Source organism: Sus scrofa, chromosome 5 (genome assembly GCF_000003025.6).
Source record: "Sus scrofa isolate TJ Tabasco breed Duroc chromosome 5, Sscrofa11.1, whole genome shotgun sequence".
NCBI lineage: Eukaryota > Metazoa > Chordata > Mammalia > Artiodactyla > Suidae > Sus > Sus scrofa.
In genome coordinates, this window is record NC_010447.5 from 19,149,162 (window position 1) to 19,166,993 (window position 17,832).

The following is a 17,832-nucleotide window of genomic DNA, read 5'->3' on the forward strand; positions in this document are numbered from 1 at the left end:
CTCTGAGGTGACCCTTCCAAATGAAGATCATACAGATAAGGATTACCCTAACTCACCCACGCCAGCCAGGGCACTCTCCGTTGTCAAGTACCACCTTCCCTCTATGGTGGCGGCAAGAAGGGAGGTGGCCTGTGGGCCAGATCTCCACACAGACCTAGCCATTTGCTCTTGAGTTGGAAAAATCCAGTGGGTTCGGCTAAACCTGGGGCTACTGCCTGGCCACGGCCTGTGAGCTGTCTGGACAGGAGCACAGCATTTAAGATCTGTGGTAGAGGCAGGAAAGAGTGAGATGCTGCAGCCCCTCTCCCCTCTTTTTTCTCTTTCTCTTTCTACCCTCTTCTCCTCAGGGAGGCCCTGTGCTGAGAGAGAACTTGGCTCAGTTCCAGAGATGCTCCCTAGAAAGGGGTGCCTCCACTGAGGCACCAAATTGAGCACAGGAAGCCAGGCAAATCCGGAGATGGGGAGGAGAGAAGAGTGGAGCTTTTTAGAAAATCAGTAAGTTGGTGTTAATTTTTTTTTCTTTGAAATAACAGGTAATTTCAAAGCATCACAACACTTCACATTAAAAGGAAGTGATCCCAAGAATGCCATGGGAGCTAAAGCTAGGGTTATCCAGCTGCTGGGAACAGCGGTTGTTCCTGACTCTGCCACTGACCAGGCTCAGCCCAGGCGGCCGAGGACGGAGGCAGATCTGTGGGGCTGGGGTAGGGCCTCCTGGAGTCTCCCAGGGTAGCGCCTGGGTAATATCTCTCCAAACGGATAGTGCTGCGAACTCTCCTTCATCCCACATTTCCTTTTGTACCGGGATCTGAGAGCTCGAGCTCTTGGTCTCATCTTGGTCTCATCGAGCTCTTGGTCTTTGGCTTTCTTGGACTGAATCCTCGAGCCCCCCTCCCACTTCTTTGAAAAACCTTCCTCCGAGGCGTTTAATTGTATATTGAAATACCATTCCATGCTATTGCCCCCATTTCTCTCCTTTATTCTATCTCATTTTTTCATTGAGAGCATCCTGCTCTCCGAGCGGTGATGTTTGTGTTTGTGCTTGGGGCCTCTCTCTTTGCCCTCTCTGCTCCGCTGAAAGAAGACCTGCAGTCACGGAGCCTACAAGAGTGTCCCTCTCAGGCGATTGGGGCTTTGGGGAAAGTGGCTGAAAGTCGAAATGGAAACACAATCCCGGCATCAAAGTCTCGCTGCTCGGTGTCGGGTTCTTTCCAGCCAGAGCTTCCTGGGAGTCAGCCAAGGCCAGAGCCAGGGCTCCGCATGCACTGCTTGTGCGCTTCCGCCTGCTTTCTAGTTTTTTTTTTTTTTTTTTAAGAAAAAAAAAACTGATGGTGTCTCCCCCACCCTTAGCGCCAAGCCTCAATCCAGTCACAGCGATCTTTTTGGGTAGGAATTGGTCTGCCTCAACCGCCTCCTAAGCCTTGGGGGAGGCGCCCAGTAACTGTCCAGGTTGCTCCAGACCCCTTTGCGTCGGCCAAATCCAGCCTCCCCCTCCTTACTCACCCTCCCCCGGGCCTGCCGGGGGCGTTGCCCTGTCCCTTTAAATCTCCCAGCTCCCTCCTCTTTGCCCCTCCTGAGAGCCAATCAACAAAGACTTCTTCCCTTTCACCCCGCCCCACCTCTGGGGGGTGGGAACCCCAGGAGATCCACCCGGGGCATCACGTGTGCATGCCGCGTCACTCGGGCGCGAGAGGGTAGCGGAGGGGAGGCGGGATGGAGCCGGTGATTTCTTAATGAAGTGTCCCCGCATGCGTGGAGGGTGTGTGGGGAGCGAGGTGGAAGCTCCGGGAGGAGGAGAAGGGGAGGGGTGGAGAGGGAGGGAGGAGGGGAGGGGTGGAGAGGGAGGGGAGGGGTGGAGAAGGAAGGGAGGGGTGGAGAGGGAGGGAGGAGGGGAGGGGTGGAGAGGGAAGGGAGGAGGGATGGGGGAGGGGAAAAGGGAGCGAGGTGTCTCCCTAGCTCGCAGCCTCTGGCAAGTGGAGTTTTTAAAAAGCTCGAGCAGATCATGTCATGACGACTTCGCTGCTGCTGCATCCGCGCTGGCCGGAGAGCCTTATGTACGTCTATGAGGACAGCGCGGCGGAGAGTGGCAGCGGCGGCGGCGGCGGCGGCGGCGGGGGAGGCGGCGGCGCGGGCGGAGCGGGGGGCGGCTGCAGCGGAGCGAGCCCCGGCAAAGCCCCGAGCATGGACGGGCTGGGCAGCAGCTGCCCAGCCAGCCACTGCCGCGACCTACTTCCGCACCCGGTGCTGGGCCGCCCGCCGGCTCCCCTGGGCGCCCCTCAGGGCGCAGTCTACACGGACATCCCGGCCCCGGAGGCGGCGCGCCAGTGCGCCCCGCCGCCGGCGCCCCCCACCTCGTCCAGCGCCACCCTGGGCTACGGCTACCCGTTCGGTGGCAGCTACTACGGCTGCCGCCTGTCGCACAACGTGAACCTGCAGCAAAAACCTTGCGCCTACCACCCGGGCGATAAGTACCCCGAGCCGTCGGGCGCCCTGCCCGGTGACGACCTGTCCTCCAGGGCCAAGGAGTTCGCCTTCTATCCCAGCTTCGCAAGCTCCTACCAGGCGATGCCTGGCTACCTGGACGTGTCGGTGGTGCCTGGGATCAGCGGGCACCCGGAGCCGCGTCACGACGCGCTCATCCCCGTCGAAGGGTATCAGCACTGGGCTCTCTCCAACGGCTGGGACAGTCAGGTGTACTGCTCCAAGGAGCAGTCGCAGTCCGCCCACCTCTGGAAGTCTCCCTTCCCAGGTAAGGAAGGGGCTTGAGCGCCGTTGCCGCCGCCGCCGCCAGGGATCCCTCCCCGCCCCGCCTGCCCCGGGGCTCCGCGCCCCAGCCACCCCCGCCGTCTGGCCCCGGCGCGCCGGCTCTGCTGGGCTGCCGAAGGAGCCGGCCGGGCGAGCTGCGCTGAGGAATGCGCCGGGGAAGAAATCTGCTCCGACACGTTCCCTGGAGCTGCCGGGCGGAGAGTGAAGCAATCACAGGCGCCCGAGCGCCGGGCCGCCGGCTCCGCTCCAGTCGGGAGCTCGCCTCCTCCTCCCCCAGCGGGCTCCAGGCTCACGCGCGGCGCTTGGCCCCCCTAAGTCCGCTTCCGGCCAGGAATGGGGGTGGAGTGGGCCTCGGGTGCCTTGGAACCCAAAACCAAAGGGACAGAACGCTCAGCCCCCCCCAAATAACTGGGGAAAAAATGACAACCCCCAAACATTATCTACCTGAATTTCCAAGATCCTTCAGACAGTGGACGGTTTTTGTTTTTTTGTTTTTTTTTAAGTTGGGGTCTAATTTACTGGAATCCACAGAAATATAAGATGTTATCTTTTTTATTTTCTTGTTTTATTTTAAGAATTCGGCCATGAATTTCCTGATTGTTAAAAGAGCAGGAGGGCTAAAAATCTCTGGATAGGGTGTGAAGAGAAGGGAATTAGCATCTCTCTCCTGGGATATAAAATTCTTTGCCTTCCTGAGCTCCAATCCTGTGGGTACTCGTAGTGCCAACCCCCTCACCAAATGTGGGGGACAAGGAGAGTTACCCGTGCCTGAGACAGAAAGAGAGGAGTGAGGCTAAGAGGTTGGGGGAAGGAAGGTCTGTTTTGGAGGGATCTGAGGTCCAGGCCCAGGCTGAAGACCCTTCTGTCTTGTATATGGGTAGAGGGCTGGTATTCATGGGTATTCTGTTCTCTTTCCAATTGAGGCTGTCTCTGTGCCTCTGTACCCGAGGGGAACCCCACCACTTCCCAGGGAAAGAGATCAGTTCCAGGTTTCTCAAAACCACATCAGGAGCTTTGGATTCAGCCCTGTGTTGGGAAAGCAAGATTCAGGGTCTAGCTAATCTAGAGCTTGAGTCCGCTTCAGCTCTAAGTGGAACTCAGTGAGAGAGGGCTGACTGGCTCCATTCTGATGCCTACGGGGTCCTAGGGGCATGAACAGCCTTATATGTCTCCCCATACTGCCCAGAGGGCCCCCAGCTCTACAAGTGGACCTAGAGACATTTTCACTGGGAAATATAGACCCTGAAGCTCTCCTAAGGGTGGGTCTAAAATTCCTCTGCATCTGGGATTGGGACAAGGGTAGAGGGTAAATTTAATTATTAAAAAAATACCAAATGATGTTCAGAAGTATAGCAAATAACATTCTTGTAATTGTTATAAAATTACTTACGATAATGCAACCGACTACCAAGGTGGAACCCACACTAGATGACCCATTTCTGGCTGCCAGAAGATGGATGATTGAATTTTAGTACATGGTATCATGCATTACCTCCTCTGCATTGATTATAATAATTTGATGTTAATATGATTTCTGTTGCCTACCTAACATGAAACATATAATAATACTTCTTTAAAAGACAGGAGAATCATATGTAGATAAACAACAATGTCCTGTGGAGATATGGTCCTTTAGTTCCTCATCTGACCCAAACGGGAAGCACCTTAGGATGGGGGTCCAGCGGGAATTCCTGGAGCATTAGTAGCCCAGTAGCCCGCAGTCAGCAGGCTACACTAAGGGGCTGAAGGGCAGAAGAGCAGATGCCCACCAGGCCCACCGTGGGCAGGTATAGAGCCATGGGCAGTGGGTTTGTCCTGAAGAGGGGACAAGAGGGACCTGCTCTGGTGTCCCCATGTATGTGCGGGGAGCAGGGTGGGAGTGAGGGATTGAAGAGATGCTCGCTCAGAAATACCTTTGAACAAAATTAATGGATTCCCAGAAAGAAAACTTGCTAAAAATAAATACTTCTTGGTCACAGCCTCCTAGAGAAAAATATCTTTGAAATTAAAAAAAAAAAAAAACACAGCCCAACTGAGATTTAATACACTTGCAAATTACTGCATGGAAATGGATATAAAACCCAGTGTGTCTCAGCAGCTGTGTGCTCACATACTCCCTGTGTGGAAACAGAATCTGGGCCAGTGTATCTCAGTGAGTGCAGAGGTCCAGGCAAAAGGCAGATGAGAAAGAAATTATCTTCAGACACCCTCCATCTTTCTACCCACACAGAGATCTTTTAGAAGTAGTGAGATTTCCAGATAACTCTGTCTATGCAATTGTGGTTTGTTCGGCAGCATCTAGGCATAAACACTACTGTCTCTCTTCAGCGCCTCTGGCTCTGAGAAACCTCCTCTGTGGCAGTCTGGGCTGGTGCAGGAGATGAAGGCAATTGTTCAGAAAGATCCAGATAATTATGGCCAAGATGAGTTGTGGCTTCTTCCTTCACGCAATTATACAGACCCTTGCTTCACTGCTTTTTTTTTTTTTTTTCCTTCCTGTAGTGAGTGTAGATTTTTTTTTTTTTAATTTTGACACAGAGAGACAAAAATTCCAAGAGAGAATCAGGTAGAAGGGGCAGGGGTGGTGAGGGGAGACAGGGAGAGACAGAGACAGGATCTGGGGAGAGTGCCATAGAGAGAAGGAAATAATGGGCTCTTTGGGCCACGCTGGAAGTCTCCACTGACAAGCCTTTGGATTTTGGTTGAGAAGAGCAGCAAGGATTTCTAGATAAACAAAGTCCCCCTCAGAGCCCAGAGCCCTGGTGCAGGAGTCAGTGGTCAAGAGCGAGTGGCCAGTAGGAACCTGTACACAGGACCCCAAGAGACAGCTGTGGCTGAGCATTGATCTGATTTTTACTTGTTCCTCAAAAGCGCCTATTACTGTTCCCAGGTATGAAATGGGGGGGGGGTGCGCGCGTGCGCACTCTAGCGCTCTGAGGGGAGATTTAGGAAAGGTTGATTGTCAAATTAATCACCTAGTCGCCTGCTTACTTTGGGCAGCATGGGCCTAAGCTTCCAGATATTTCCACATCTGTAGATCCCACTTTCAGACAAGAAAGCAGACAAGGAAAAGGGGCTTCCTTGAAGGTCTATCCCCAGGAGGCCATGACAACCAGCAGTTTGGTCTGATCCACGAAATCCTTGGCCACATCAACCCTTGGCATCCGGTAGAGAAAAATAACCAACTTAGACCAGTTACCTGGTTTTTGAAACTGCTTTTTTAGAGTTGGTTCATTAAACCTCATTGGAAATTCATAGTTGAGGTTTAGGAGACCCAAAATTGGGTAGGTAATTGTAAGCATTTCCAAAAAGTGACGTTGGGGAAAAAAAAAAAAAAAAAAAACACCCACAAAACCCAGGGAGAATAATCTGGTTCATTCAGGAACCCAAACCTACTTTTATCCCATTTGCTTTCCAGAGAAAAGGAGGTATTTTAAAGCTAAATTGTACCAGGTGGTCTGTTTCCATTTTAGAACTTTACTGTGTCATTATGCTGAGCCAGAAAATCTAGGTTTAAAATCTGGCTCTGGGACTTATTTTACCCACCCTCCGCCTCAGATTCCTTAGTTTGTAAAATGGGGTTTTATAAAATAACACTGAAAAAAAAAGTTTTGAGGATTAAAACAAAAAGCCTCATGGTATCATTACTTACCTTCTCGGTTTTACTCTTGTTCCAGAATCATCAGTGTCTCGCACCACAGCTAGATCTGTAAAAATAAAAACACACTTGGGAACTGAGAGACTTTGAAAACAATGATCTTATACAAAAAAATCCTTTTTAACCTCCAGGATCTGTTCTGCTAAAGGGAAGTGGTTTTGTTTTTCCGATTTTAAAAACTAAACAAAACTTGGCCTATCCCTACACAGGCAGAGCAAAGTGACAAGGCCAACAATTCTTCTGAGAAAATGAAGAGCGCCAAATCAGACCACTGGAACCCTCCCCCCTCTCTTATTTTTTTCTGTGCATTTTATTTTCCCCTGCATTTGATGGTGACCCCTCCTCTCCCCATCCTGCATAGACGAGGGTCCCTGGGAGAGAGCAGCCCCCCAAAAGAAAGGGTATAAGGCAAGGTGTCCCATCAAGGTGGGGTGGGGTGCGAACAAGCATTTCCGGAAGAGCTTTGTGAACAAAGACATTCTAGGCTGTGCCTGCATTTCCGAAGGGCAGTGAGAATAAAGGGGAAACTCCAGGTAGTCAGTGCTCCTCACGGGCTTCTGCACGAAGAAGTCAATTACATTTAAAAAATGGAGTGAGTTAATGCAGATACTCTCCCTAGTTCCCCGCTTCCCCTTACAAGTGTTGTTATGACCCTTTTAATTGACATGGAGGGTGACGTGGAAGGGGGGATATGAGACACACTGCCTTTAGATCCTGTGATATTCTGAGAGCATAAAGAAATTGAACTCGTAGTGGGATGACAAGATATTTAGAGTTTAGGATTAGGATTCCTGCGTGAGATGGAGTCAGTTTCCTTCAGCCTCGGAGGAACGAAGAGGACTGGGAGTCGGAGCAGAATTTGCTATTTTGGCGAGTGGACAATGGCGGGGGCTCCGGAGGGGCGCTGATTTCTTTTTACAGAAGACTTATGTGAACAGCTGGTTTTAACCCAAGCAGGGCTCTCTTGGTGGGCACACTTCTAGGGACCTGATGCCCTACCTCTCAGGACTAGGACTTCCCACTTTGGATGTTGTTAAGTGACTCATAACATGGGTCTCCTAGAGATCGGCTCCCAGGCAGTCTGCCTCCCCCTAGACACTTTTCTTCTCTCTATCTGTTGCTGTTGGCCTCAGACTTCTAGGGTAGAGCCAGTGACGAAAGGCATGAGGCCCCCCCACCCCCATTGGTGGTCTGTGCTCATTGAAACTGTCTCTCTGCCCATCATGCCCTGCCCTCCCTCAAAGGTACCAAAGAACAGCTTCCTCTGATAATGGAGCAGAGTATAAACTGACCGATGCTCAGATGATCTAACTGCAGGAAGGAGAGATTGTCCTGAATACCTGCAATCTTGCAGGCTGGCAAACCGAGGTGGAATTTGGAGGGACCCCTCTAAGGGAATGAGGAGTCTAATAAGGAGTGCTGTGCAGAGCCACATTGGAGGCTGAGGCCAAAGGAAAAATGGAATGTATTTTAAATATTTATTTAAAATTTTGATATTTTCATCATGGGAGGGTTTTTTTGTGTATATATATATATATATTTATTTAAACATTGCATTCATATATAATTTGCTGACTTTTAAAATTTGCATCAGAAGCAATACCCCAGCGTCCTCACCTTAGCCGTGGCCTTGCTAATAACAGGGGTGCAAAGGATTTGGGGACCGTCCACGCTCTCGCTTTGAGTCCCTGCTAGAACCTTGCGCCTCTGCAGCCGCGCAGCCTCACGGCCCCTCGTCGCCGGTCCTGGGTCCCGCCTTGCGCGACTCACTTCCTACCTCTCGCCTTCTGTCTCTTCCCGCAGACGTGGTCCCCCTACAGCCCGAGGTGAACAGCTACCGGCGCGGGCGCAAGAAACGCGTGCCCTACACCAAGGTGCAGCTGAAGGAGCTAGAGAAGGAGTATGCGGCCAGCAAGTTCATCACCAAAGAGAAGCGCCGGCGCATCTCGGCCACCACGAACCTCTCGGAGCGCCAGGTCACCATTTGGTTCCAGAACCGGCGGGTCAAAGAGAAGAAGGTGGTCAGCAAATCGAAAGCGCCTCATCTCCACTCGACCTGACTCCCCCCTGGGCCGCCCGCCCCGTCTATTTATGTCGCCGATTTGTAACATATCCAAACCCACCGAAGGACGCTCCTCGGGTGCAGACAAATATTTAATGTTAACCAGAAAGAGGAACTGCTCCGGGAGGCTGAGAATACCAGAGGGTGCGCTCTGTCGCCCTCTATTCCCCACCCCCATCCTCAACCCCCCACCACCCCTGTGCACATGGGACCTGCCGTCCTCCACTGCTTTGGAGGTGGGTCCGGGTGGACTGCGGGAGGCAGGCGGTGGCCTCCTCTCCCTCTGACCCTCAACCCCCTCCACACCCACCTGCCTTGCCAGACAGCCCAGTGGCAGCGAAGAGCCTGATTCCAGCCAAAGCAGAGTTGGGGAACGCTGAAGGACCCCATTCTTGCCTCATCCTTTACACAGGCAGGTACACGACCCTTCTGAGGGTGCGGCCAGGTGCAGGACCTGGAGAGCTCCTACTTTCCTCCCAGTCCCTCCTCTGCTCCCTGTCCCTGGCACTCCTTAGTTAGGCAAGATTTCCCAGTTAAGATTTTCTGTGCATATTTTAAAAGACACATTAATATGAATGATAAGTATTAGGGATCTGGCATCGTGATTGGAGTACAGACCGGACAGCGCTTAGGTTTTCTTTCTTTCCTCTCCGTTTCAACAAAAGCTGGAACTGGCCAAGGAGCTACCTACCCCTGCCCCCTCTCTCAACCAAGGGACTGAGTTTCTCTGGAGCCAGCGTTGGCCTCCTCCAGCAGTTGGTTCTGCTTCTCAGTCAACACGCGGAAATCCCGGGAAGACAGAAACTCCCACCACGCTGCTAAATACGTCTTCTCTCTTTCTCTCTCTATAGTGAGGCTGAGGATCAGGCCAGGCACAGAAGCGGAGTGGTTTTGTTTTGTTTTGTTTTGTTTTTTTGTTTTTCCTAGGGAAAGGATGAGCTTCTCTTCCAAGGGGATGGAGAGCGGGTCCCCCAGCAGATTCCCTCTCCAGCCGCTTCTCCATCCAGGCAGCAGCTGAGAAGGCCTCACACTTTCACTTTTACTCATTGTCCAGAGGAAAGCAGTTTTCCTCCAGGAGGCCAAAATAACTGGCTCCCAAGTAACCAGCTAATGTAGATGCTGCCCAGCATTTCCCTGCTCAAAGGCCAACTTGGTGCTGGGGAGTCGGGGTCACCTTCTCCTTTCCTGCTGGCGCATTACAAATCAGTGTTCTTTTGAAAGTCATCAGAAATAGGCTTTTTTAAAAATATTGTGTATCTGTATATAGTATTGTGATGTCTGAATGACAATGTACTGAATGCAAAAAGGAAAAAAAAAAACAACACCCCACAGACCTGTTTTTAAAATAAAATTCTTTTTTTTTTTTTGCCTTGATTTTTTTGTTCTGATTCCTTCTGAAACTCCTTCTATCCACTGGCTCTTCAGGGCAGGTTCTGTCACCCGGACTCAGCCAGAATGGGTCAGGGAAGAGGAGAAGCATTCCCCCCCGCCAGCTGCATAGATCCCAAACTCATGTTTTGCTCCACTTAAGTTTTTTCAGTGAGTTATTCTGATTGTTGATACTCTCTAGACAGGAGAAAACTTTTTCCCATCCTGATGCCCAAAATAGATGAGTGTATGTTGGGGAAAGAAGGATGTAACCATCGACTGAAAAGGCCCAGGAGCAGATGAGTGAGTTCATTTCAGTTCACAGTCAGGGCTCAGATCTGGTGCTGAGGAAGCAGAGTGCCTACTGGGAGCTGGATGCAGTGGTGATGGTGGTGGCGGTGGCGGCTGCAGCAGCAGTGAGGCGCTAACCTTCGACTCCGGGGGGCCTTACTGCTTCCAGAGGGTCCTAAATCCCTCCAGGCATTTCAGAACTGGAACTAGGAAGGGGTCCCCACAACCTGCCCTTCTGGGGGACCACTCCACATTCTCAAATTGCCTTCTTTTCTTTCCCCACCAACCCGTGCAAGACGTGGGGCTGCTAGGACCCCGTGAGCCCCCAGTATTCTAAGCCAAGCTCACCTCTATTCTCCAGCATTCTTGGGAACACCAGTAATCAGGAGCCCTGTAGATTCTGCCACTAATTTGTTTTCCCTGTCGCATCTGCCTGTGCCTATCTTCCTATCTGGCAGAGTTAATGAGGTCGTTAAATTGTCAGGTTAAGAGACTTTTAAAAAGCAATATAGCCTAAAACAATGTTATCTCAGATTAAATCTTTACTGCAGCAATTTTTATTTATATATAATATTTTTCCTCTCCTGAGACACAGAAAGACTGGAGGCACTGGACTGGAAATCAGAGTTCTCCACTCTCCCTTTGCCTGATGCAAGGTTCCTAAAATTTTGTTTAAAGAAATGTTTGGGGGTTGTGTGCAACACAACGCACACATGCAACGTACCACACACACACACACACACACACACACACACAGAATCTGAGGGACAAAGAGCCTGAGGACTTCACCCTCTGCTGAGGCTCTGCTACTGATGTGGACGAGTCCTGTTCTACTCCATTTCATCTCTGGGTTAACTACCAAAGAATCACACGCTGGGTGGTACAGATTTAGGAAGGACTAGATGAATCTCCCAGGAATTAAAACTTATTCTTAATTCCAATTCCCCTCCCTCTCCCCACTCACCATCACCCCAACTTCTCTCTTAAGTCAGGGCCTCCCCTGAGATGAAAAGAACTGAAAATTAAATGTGTGTGTTTGGTCAGAAAAAGGAACTGAGTAGATAAGAGCCCCAGGCCTCCCTTGATAGGGACCCCTACTCCTCTTGACTTGAGGGTACGTGGAGTAGCCTATGACACAGCTGGAGACACAGTGGAAGTTGGCGACTCAGTGGGGAAAGAATTCTAGAGTTCTTTGAGGCATCCTTCCATATCCACCCCCAAGCCCACAGGGAGTCAAATGAGTGGGAGTTTTCCCACCCCCACCCAGAGGAGCCCCCCCTAAGGCCCCAGAAGGGAACTGTGGAAAAGAGAAGAAAGCTTGTACAGACTCATTGGGGTTGCACTGGGACACCAGTGACTGGGGCAAGCGCTGCAGTCCCTCTGAGTCCCTGTGAGCCCTGGTGTGCCAGGGAGTTTAAGATGTTCCTCGTGCTCAGAATTAAAATATACCTGGATGGATTTCAGAGGATTCTCATGCCTGGATCAATTTTGGAGCTGCCTCTCCCATAAAAGTAAGCAAGCGTGAGAATGGAAACTCCCAGGTGAGTGTGTGTTTAGGGGGACAAGCCTGTGTGAGTGTGTGTTTGGGGGGGACAATTCTTGGACAAAGTATGATTCTTTCCCTGATTGTGTTGGTTCCTTATCTTTCCTTTCTCCAAGAGTTGGCATTCTCATTGGGGAACTCTGTGAGACATTCCTGTATTCCTGTAAAGGGGTGTGTGTGTGTGTGTGTGTGTGTGTGTGTGTGTGTGTGTGTGTGTAGAGCCTCTGACCTATGGAGATCATTTACTGCTTGTGTATGTGCATGTGTAGCAATGTTGTCACCTGGCACTCATCTCAGGTGTAGAGTATGTTTTTTTTCCTTTATTCAAATCTACAAAACCCCTGTCTTTCGGAGGCCCATCTCCTAGCGTCTGTATGAGAGAGGGGATGCAATAAATGCGGGTGCAAGGGAACAGAAAAGGTCTGAAGGGCTGTGAGCACAGAGGCATCCCCTGGAATTGGACAGCCCTTCTCTTCTGGGACCGAGGCCTCCGACATCTTTTTCCTGATCCAGCGGCACTCCTGGGTCCCCCTGCCACCCCCGCCCCCATGGCCAGGGCTGGGAGCCCTGAGTGAGCTGGAGCTTCATAGGACTCTCCATCTGGAGGAGGTCCCTCTACCAGGCGGCTGGGGAGCGCTCAGTTAGATCTTTTCTGGAGGCTGGGGGGGAATCCGATTCCTCGCCCACATCTTAGTCCTAAGACCTAGGGCCAGTAGAAGGGGCCTTTCAGCTGGTAGTCACCCACAGCCGGGAACCCACCTGAGGGAGCGAGGGTTCTCCGGAGACCCCTCCACAGCTGTCCCCAGACCATCTGCTCCTGAAGCTGATCCACAGGCGGCTGGGTCAGCAGGCCCGGGTGGGTGTAAGGCGGGGGCAGCCCTGGGGACAATCTCCATCTCTCGGAGGAGAATTGGAGCTGGGGACCCTGCGGCAGCCCCCGCTCTGTTCAGAAGAGAACTCCCCCCCTGGGTCTGACTTGGATGGTGTCGGGAGCCCACTCCCCAAAAGACTCCAAGTAGCTGGTTCAGGCAGATGTGTATCCAGACCTGCGCTGGCTGGTGAAGGACTGAGGGGCCCTGGGGAGCCAGGGGCTTCTGGGAGGAGGAGGGGGCCAGAGCCTTTTCTCAACCAACCAGGCTCTTCCTCTTTTAGCCTTGACCGTGACTAGGTCTTTCTGACCTTGACATCACAGGGAGCACAGGCAAGGGGGGAGGGTGGAAGAGGCCTTGATCTTCCGGTGGCCAGAGAAGGGGAGGGCCGCTCGCCCCCTTGATGCGCCATGCCCCTTCCCGCCAGAGCCACCGCCTCTGTTTACACACAGAGGTGTCGTCTCCAGTCTAGACAGGGGCGCTAATAACGCCCATAAAAGGCGGCCTCTCCAGAGATGCTCCGCAGCCGGGCTCCCGCGCCCTACCGCTGGTCGCTGCCTCCGCCTCCTCCACCCCGCCCTCCACGGATGCCTCGGCTGGGTCTGCGAGCCGCCTTGGGGAGGGGGAGACCCAGAGCCTGAGAACACCCCCGCCCTGCACCCTTCTGAACCTTGTCTGCCTCCAAAGGTAAGCGGACTCCCACCTTCCCAGCCCCGCCTCGGGTGAGCGGTTGGCGTGTATCCTCCCACCCCCACTCACCTCGGGTGGGGGGGCCTGTTGCCCCCACCCACCCAATCCGCCCACCTCCTCCTCCACACCCCCACCCCCAGTGCCTCAAACTGGAGGCTTGGATTTGGGAAGCAGTTGGGTAGCTGGGCAGAGCAGACCCCAAGCAGACCTCAGCCCCTCCCCAGAGCGAGGCCTGGCCAGAGGCCCTGGTCACAAGGAGCGGCTGGCTGTGGGGCAGAGGGCACTCTGGGTAGTCCTCACCCCATACTGAGTTTCCAGGCCCACGGAGACGAGGCCCTGGGCTCCCCTTACGTTGCTAGGGGCGGTAGGTGTGGCGTTTGATGAGAGGGTGCTTTTTGTTGTTGTTGTTAAACTTGGTCCCCACACCTTTCCTGACACTCAGTAATTCACTAGGCGGAGGAGATCCTCTGCTGGCGGAGGGGAAAAATGTCAGAGCTGCGAAACTTTTTAACTATTAGCGCGCCGACAAGATAGTGAACATGGGGGCAGATGGCTCATTTAGGGATGCTCGGGTGACCCGTGGTGGAGAGACGGTCTCCCAGATGTTCCCACCTGGGAACCCCCTACCCCTTCCCCATTTCCTGGGCGGCAGTCGGCTGGGATCTTGGGGTGGCTGGGGGGCCAGAGGAGCCACAGAAGGTTTGGAGGAGGTAAGGACGCTCCTGAGCCCAAGTTGCTGTGTGAGCCTGAAAGCCTGCCTTGGCCCCCCTCACCCAAGCTTCCTCTCATAAGCCCCCTCCCGAGGCTGCAGACTGCAGAGCCCTGGAGGGCAGCACCAGGGTGAGGACTTCTCCTTAAGTCCTGGGCACCTGTGAAATAGAAGCCTGGGAGCCAGGTGGGCTCTGACCCCTGGATCAGCTGGTGAAGCGAGAGTCTGAGCCCCCTACCTCCTCCACCCATCAGCCTTGTCTGAACTCGACAAAATCCTGCCCTGAGCCCGAAATGCTTGCAGCAACATAGAGCTGAGAGGTCGGGCGCTTTTCTACCGGCCCATCCGGCTCCCATCACCTCCTTGCAGGAGCCCAGGCCCTACCTCATTTGCATATTTGGCCGAACCGCTTTGTGCAAACTAGGCAGTGACCTTGAACTGGGACGCCTTGGCCTCTGGACTGACTAGGGAGAAACACTGTGGGGAGCAATTTCAACCTCAGGTTGGCAGAGGAGCCTGAACACAGCCCCTCACAGGCATTCCGAGGTGGCTTAAGCCTCCACCCACAGCCGCTTTGCCCCTGACACGAGGGCTGGCGTAGAATTTACAATAACTCCTTTTGCCTGGCTCGGTGGTGACGGTGACGCACAGAGGCTGCAATGATGCCGAGATGCAGGAGGGACCGGGGCTGTGACAGTGCGGGAGAGAGGCAGCAGTGCATCCAGCTGGTGGATGCGAGGAAGCAGGAGGGTTGCTGTGGGTCTTTAAGGAAAGGCTTGGACCACATCCTGGCCTTCAGTTTTAATTCCCCCCCCCTCCCCCGAGTTAATGAGTGGGGCATGGTTGAGCCAGGCCGGCTTCAGGAGAAAGCTGTGGTCCTGGGGCCAGCTGACAGTCCACCTCTTCTAACCTGGTGATGTGTTGAATGTGCGGAGGAGTGGGCTCACAGCTCGCTCCGAAGCTCCAGCGACTGGGTCTGGCCATCGTCGTAGGTTTGCTTGTGGGCTGCAAAGTGCCGGTGGATTAAATCTGGCTGGAAGCGGCTGCCCACCGCCTTCGGCTGCTGCGAGTACCACTCACTCTCCTCACTTAGTTCCAGTTGGCTCCCAGCTAGCAGCTCTGGCCAAGGCTGGATTTCGATCTGAAGCTTTGCACCCGAGCCTCCCGCCGGCCCCGGGGACCCAGGCTGGGAGCAGTGCGGGTGGCCTGTTAGTCTGAGTCGGGGTAAGGACCGGGTGCCTTAAAGGCGCACAGAACCGCGGTGGTGCACGAGGAGGCTGGGCGCCTCGATTGCCTCGGTCCTGAAAACCCCTAGGTTCATAGTGAGCCTCGAGGAGCAGGACACTGGTGATGTGAATGTGGCCGAAGGTCCTCGGCAGCTCCCGCTGAGAGGAATCAAGGTCGGCTGCATCGAAGGAAGAGGGGTTTGTGCGTGCGCCAGTGTCCTGAGTCGGAAACCTGGGGAAAATAGCACCCCGCCTTTTTTTTTTTTTTTTTTTTTTTTTGATGGGGCCAGACTGGACTGGGAGAAACTGAATGTCTGGAAGAAGGAAGCCCTCACTCCACCCTCATTTTCCCGGCGTTGCATCTGCCGCTCTGTGGCTGCCGCTCTACATGCTCAGCGGCCTGGCCGGGAGGGCAGCGAGCAGAGCTTGGAGCCTGAGCCTTTCGAGCTAGGGACGGATGGGGAAAGGCTAAGACCTTCTTCCCAGCTTTCCAAGTCCAGAGATTGGAGTCATGGGGAGGGAAAGAGAGCCTCCACCCCCAAAAGGCTAGGGATTCCCCGGCAAAGGCAAAACTCAGCTCGGCATCTCCTACACCAACAATAGCGGCCGAAGCGGAGGCCCGGAGGCCTTGGAGACCTCGCCAGTGTTCTGGCTGAAAACAGCCACAGTATTAAAGTCACACCCTATTTATCTTAATGACTAAAGCAACCCCAAATAAATTTTATAAAAAATTAAATTTTCAGTAACGCTCATTAATGCATCTTGAAAAGGAGGGCATAAAGAAGACATTGGAGATGATGTGACGTGGAATTTGCAGCTGAGGGATGCTCCTCTCTGTAGCCGTGCAGCCCCTTAATCAATTGGGCACAAAAAAAGGCCACTTCAGGCGGTCCCCTGCTCGCTCCTTGGCGCCTGGGCTCTCACGGTTCTGACTGGAGGATGACTGCAGGAGAGCAGGCATCCCACCGCTGGGTCTTGGTTCGTTCGGCAAGCGGGCCCTGCGAGGGGCCAGGCTCCCGGGGCGGGAGGGACCTGGCCGGGCAGCCTGGCTGGCCAGGGCTGGGAAAGGGAAACGGCCGAGGGGTGCGGGTGACGAGCTGCAAGCAGTGAGCTGTGCCGGGCCGGGCGCCGCCCGTGCGCAGACACATATCTGTCCGCATGAGCAGCTATGGTTTGGGATATGAAATCGCCGGGGGGAGCTGTGGAATTCAAAGAATCTGCATTTCTCTCTGCCGTGTCCTGCAGAAGAGAGAAAAAGAAGGAGATGAGAATCTCCTGCTTTGATCTGCTTTTGTAGCTTCCGCTCATTCTCAGATATTTAACTTTCACCTACATGGGTTTCTTTCTCCCATATTCTCTTGGATTCTCTTGTCTCTAATTTTCTCTAATCTTCTGGTGTGTTCTCATATTTAGACTTCGGCCGAACCGTTTCTCTCACCTGGTGTTACTTAAAGCCGTGGTTTGCATAGGAGCCTGAGATAATCACAGAGAAATCTGAGTATTTTGTCTTCTGAACCCCAGTAGAATACACCTCGTTTTGAAGGTTTTTGTTTCCTTTTGTCATTTTAATCTGCTTGGCTTTGTCTGCGGGCTTGGTTGAGATTGGATTGTGGTTTCCAGATGTCGATTAATTTCACCAATGGCGAGCGTTGGGTTCTCAAGCCTTCTGCGGAAAGAGCTTCTGAGGTTAGCACCATAAATATAATTTTAACCCCTCAACAAGATAATTCTCTGAAGTTCTTTCCCTCAATGCCAGCACACCTGCTGGGCTGGGTGCTGTTATCTGATGGTCCCAGTGGCAGGCTGGGCTGGTTCTGGGGCGTGGGTGACTCCTCCGCAGTGGGAATCAGAAGCCTCTCCCGCCAGCCAAGTGCTGCTAGAAGCTCAGCCTCTTGCTGCAAAGACTCCAGGAAGACACCTCGCCCAAAAGCCCCTCCGACCTACGGAATTCATGGGAAAGAGTAGTTCAGCTCCCAGAGTTTTCAGAGCAGGCAGGCAAGTCCTCCTTGAGCTGGGCGCTTCCTATTTCGGCTACTTCTGCCTCCCTTCCGCATCCCTCCTGTAATGGTGAGTGAAGGTATGAAGCTGGGGGGCTTTCATCTGGAGAGTGGGGATGACCTGGCATTAGTTATCCTCTCTGAGTCCTTCCTGGAGGAGAGTGCCCCAAATTCCTGAAGAGAAAGAGCTGAGGAAGGGGAGCATGGTGGCAGCGGCAGGGCTGGGAGAGACAGCGACAGGGAAACCTGTCTTTACCCCCACTTCGCCTCTACTGTAAATAAACCCCGAGCCAAAGGGCTCATCCGTCTCCTTAAACAGCCAGTAAACTTTATATGACACAATATCTAATAGTAATTTATTGGGGAGATATTGTAAATTCCAACGGTTTTAGTTAATAAAGGAGCTAATTAAAGAGGGATGGGCGCTGCTCGGCCAGCTGTTGGCGAGAAGATAATACATCTGGGGGGGGTATGTGTGCAGAGTGCAGAAGCCTGTATGTGCGGGTATTTTTGGCGTGGATTTTTTTTTTCCCCTCTTGCCCCGTGTCAGGCGATTGCCTCGCTCTCTGCGTTAGGTTTTATACGATTTTTTTAAAAACCAGAAGCGAGCGAATAAATCTGCCCCCGCCGTTGCTGCTCTCCCACCCCACCCC

The 17,832-nt window shown here is 53.0% G+C and overlaps 1 protein-coding gene across 1 annotated transcript; it reads left to right on the plus strand.

Annotated features, from left to right (window-relative positions):
* On the plus strand, positions 1,935 to 9,847 carry HOXC13 (homeobox C13). The gene is made up of 2 exons (XM_003355421.3): positions 1,935 to 2,749; positions 8,228 to 9,847. Exons 1-2 carry the CDS (start codon positions 2,008 to 2,010, stop codon positions 8,482 to 8,484), a joined length of 999 nt encoding a protein of 332 aa, XP_003355469.1. The 5' UTR covers positions 1,935 to 2,007; the 3' UTR covers positions 8,485 to 9,847.